At 48.9% G+C, this 3,453-nt stretch overlaps 1 protein-coding gene across 1 annotated transcript; it reads left to right on the top strand.

The window, feature by feature from the left end:
* Positions 1-358: 358 nt before the first annotated feature.
* LOC109773290 (geraniol 8-hydroxylase) lies at positions 359-3,081 on the top strand. Its single transcript, XM_020331988.3, has 2 exons — positions 359-1,280; positions 2,296-3,081. Exons 1-2 carry the CDS (start codon positions 399-401, stop codon positions 2,902-2,904), a joined length of 1,491 nt encoding a protein of 496 aa, XP_020187577.1. The 5' UTR covers positions 359-398; the 3' UTR covers positions 2,905-3,081.
* Positions 3,082-3,453: the final 372 nt, after the last annotated feature.

Here is a 3,453-nt window from a genome sequence, read left to right as displayed (position 1 = left end):
GGCCCAGGGTCGAAATCAACCGGGATCATTGAATAGAGTGCTGATTTCATGGATTAAAAGATTAGGGTTCAATTCAGACAAGCCGTATGAGTTTAGGGTTTAAAATAAACTTCACTCCTGCTCACCCCGACCAGGAAACAGTTGGCGCTAGTGGCGGTGCGATATGCTGGCAACGAGCGGTCGAGGCGCGGACGCTCGGTTCAGCGAAATCGTGCGCACACACGGCGAAGTTTGTTTGTTTTTTTTGTTTTTTTTGTTTTTTTTGTTTTTTGTTTTTTTTGCAAAACGAGCTTTGCAACGCCACACTCGTGCCTGGGACCCTATAAATGGATCGGTGAGGTTGCGCTCAACTTTCTGTCGCAACAAAGCCGGAAAACTGGTCTGCCCGGAAGCAAGAGATGGCTGACTTGTCCCTCGTGTGCGCGGCATCGCTCCCACTCACTCTGCTCGCGGCCTACGCGCTACAACCACTGGCCGACGCACGCCGACGCCTCCCGCCCGGCCCAAGGCCACTCCCGGTCCTCGGTAACCTCCTCGACATCGGCGAGCACCCTCACCGTTCCTTCGCCAGCCTCGCCGACATCCACGGCCCGCTCATGTTCGTCCGCCTCGGCACTGTCCCAGCCGTCGTGGCCACCTCGCCGGAGGCCGCCCGCGAGGTCCTGCAGAAAAAGAACGCCAGCCTGGCCGCTCGCCGTGGCCTGGACGCCTGGCGCGTCATGGACCACGACGCCAACTCCATGGTCGCGCTCCCGCCGCGCGGCAAGTGGCGCGCCTTCAGGCAGCACTCCAGGGCCGCGCTCCTCGGTCCCCGGCCGCTCGACGAGCACCGGGCGGTACGGGAGGAGGAGGCGCGCGAGCTGGTGCGCCGCGTGTCCGCGGCCGGAGGCGCCCCGGTCGATGTGGCTGGCGAGGCGTTCGTGGCCATGGTGAACGTGCTGTGTCGCGGGATGTTCTCGGAGAAGCTAGATCCGGCCGTGGTGTCGGAGCTGACGGGCGTGGCGGAACAGGCGGCCGTGCTGTCTGGCCTGCCCAACGTGTCTGATTTCTTCCCGGCGCTCGCGGCCCTCGACCTGCAGGGTATCCGGCGCAAGGCGAGGAAGGTGCTCGCGTGGCTGTATACGCTCATCGACGAGCAGATCGAGCGGCGGAAGCTCAGCCGGGCGGACGGCGATGCGCGCAGGAACGATCTGTTGGATGTGTTGCTTGACATGGACGGCGACGTGCAAGACGAAGACGGATGGGTGATGAACAAGGAGTCCATCCGAGGTCTATTCATGGTAAGCATGCACACACGACCTTAAAATATGTTATACTTCTTCAATCCTAAATATAAGTCTTTCTAAACATTTTAAATGCAATACAACATACGGATGTATGTAGATATATTTAAGAATGTAGATTCATTCATTTTACTCCGTATGTAGTCACTTATTAAATCTCTAAAAAAACTTATATTTAGAAACGGAGGGAGTAGTTCTAAAAAATACATCATGTGTCATAGTTTCTCTCTCTAAAAAAACATGTTATAGTTGGCCAAAGTTCTATCCTAAAAGGAGTCAACTACATGCATTATGCAACGGAAAAAATAACTACAGAAATGTTATTTTATCGATTTTGCTTTTATGAAATGTTTTGTCAGCTCAGTCACTCTTTTTCCCCTTTTTGTGCGTGGTTGCTTTTTCTTGCTTTGTTTTTTAGTGTCTTTTCTCTCTAAAGGGAGTATGTAAATATATAGGTCAATATGTGTGCCTAATCTGTGTATTTTGTGTGGATTTGTGTGCACGGCGTCGTGCGTGTCGCATGTATATGTGGGTGCACGCACGTGTGCGTATGCACGTTCTTTTTTTTTTCCGGCGAGGCGTATGTTTGTTCCTGTACGTGTGGCTAGTGTATGTGCGCAGGAGATGGTACCATACATGAGATAACAGGAACCTTCATTATGGAAATCACACTGCTGTCCGAATATACACAACTATGTGTGCTTGCATACTGTGAAACAATACAATTTGTGTGCGAGTATTGTCATTTGTTTTGAGTTTTTTATTTTCCTTATTCTTTAAGTATACCTGTCTATAATTCATTTTTTTAGGGAGTCTATAATTCATTATTCATTATAACTCATGTTTTCTACCCCCACTCCCACCCAAAGAACCTCTCATGTTTTCTATTTAGTTTTAGTTTTTACATTATATTATATCTTTTGTTTTAAAAGATAGCTGACATGAAAAAATTTAGTCGCATGTTGAATAGTTGCCACAAATGTATTAATCTCATGTATGCATGCATTTTCAGGAATTACTCCTAGGCGCAACATCAGTCCCCACCACAATCGAGTGGGCGATGTCGGAGCTATTGCAAAACCCTCCCGCTATGCACAAACTCCAAGCGGAGCTCAGGAACGTCCTCGGCACCCGACCATGCACATGGATGGAGGAGTCCGACACCGGCAGCCTCCCATATCTCCAAGCCGTCGTCAAAGAAACACTACGGCTCCATCCCCCGGTGCCATTCGCCACTGGGCTAGCTGAGGAGGCGGTGGAGATAGAAGGCTACAACGTCCCTAAGGGCACGACTGCCCTGGTGAACATCTGGGGGATATGCAGAAATGCCGAGGTGTGGGATGAGCCCAACAGGTTCTTGCCGGAAAGGTTCCTGCATAGGGAGATAGAGTTCTTCGGCGCTGATTTTGAGCTGATCGCATTCAGCGCCGGGAAGCGGATCTGTCCCGGGCTGCAGCTCTCGAGTAAGATGGTGCCACTTATACTCGGCTCAATGCTCTATCACTTTGATTGGACATTGCCGGGAGAAGAAGATGCTGCTCATGTAGATATGACAGAGCAGTTTGGGCTGGTGTTGTCCATGGCTGTCCCGCTACGCGTTGTACCTAAGAAAATATTGTAAGGCCGGTCACAGTGGGAATATCATATAAAGTATAATGCCCGCCAACTAATTAGTTCAGATAAGGTGACATACAATTAAATGAAGAAAGAAGGATTCAGTATCATAATATGATACCATATCATATTAAACAATGTGCTACTATTTGTCATGCGTAATAATAAATAAGTTTATCTACAATATCAATGTATGATACTATGTAGCATGGAGGTAGTATCATACGATACCCCACTACGACCAGCCTGCTACAGTGTTGTGCATGATTAACTAATGTTCAGCAAGAAGTTGATTGAATGAGCTTAATGTGGATTAAGGAGGTTACATGTCCTACAAGTTAAAATTCCTCTCAATACCCTCTAATCATCTTGAGTTGATTAGGATTAATCGAACAAGGCCTCCATAGAGAAAATTGCGGCCGCCTCTACCCATCAGTGGTGGCGGAAGACTATGTGTCAATTCAGTTCAAAAAAAAGAAGACCATGTGTCAATGTGTGAGCGGCTTGCATTCGGAACACGGCTCAACAGCGCCATCCTGTGCCGGTGCTAGTCTAA

Source organism: Aegilops tauschii, chromosome 1 (genome assembly GCF_002575655.3).
Source record: "Aegilops tauschii subsp. strangulata cultivar AL8/78 chromosome 1, Aet v6.0, whole genome shotgun sequence".
Lineage (NCBI taxonomy): Eukaryota > Viridiplantae > Streptophyta > Magnoliopsida > Poales > Poaceae > Aegilops > Aegilops tauschii.
The sequence above is the reverse complement of the archived record's forward strand: the minus strand, read 5'-3'. Positions and strand labels throughout refer to the sequence as shown.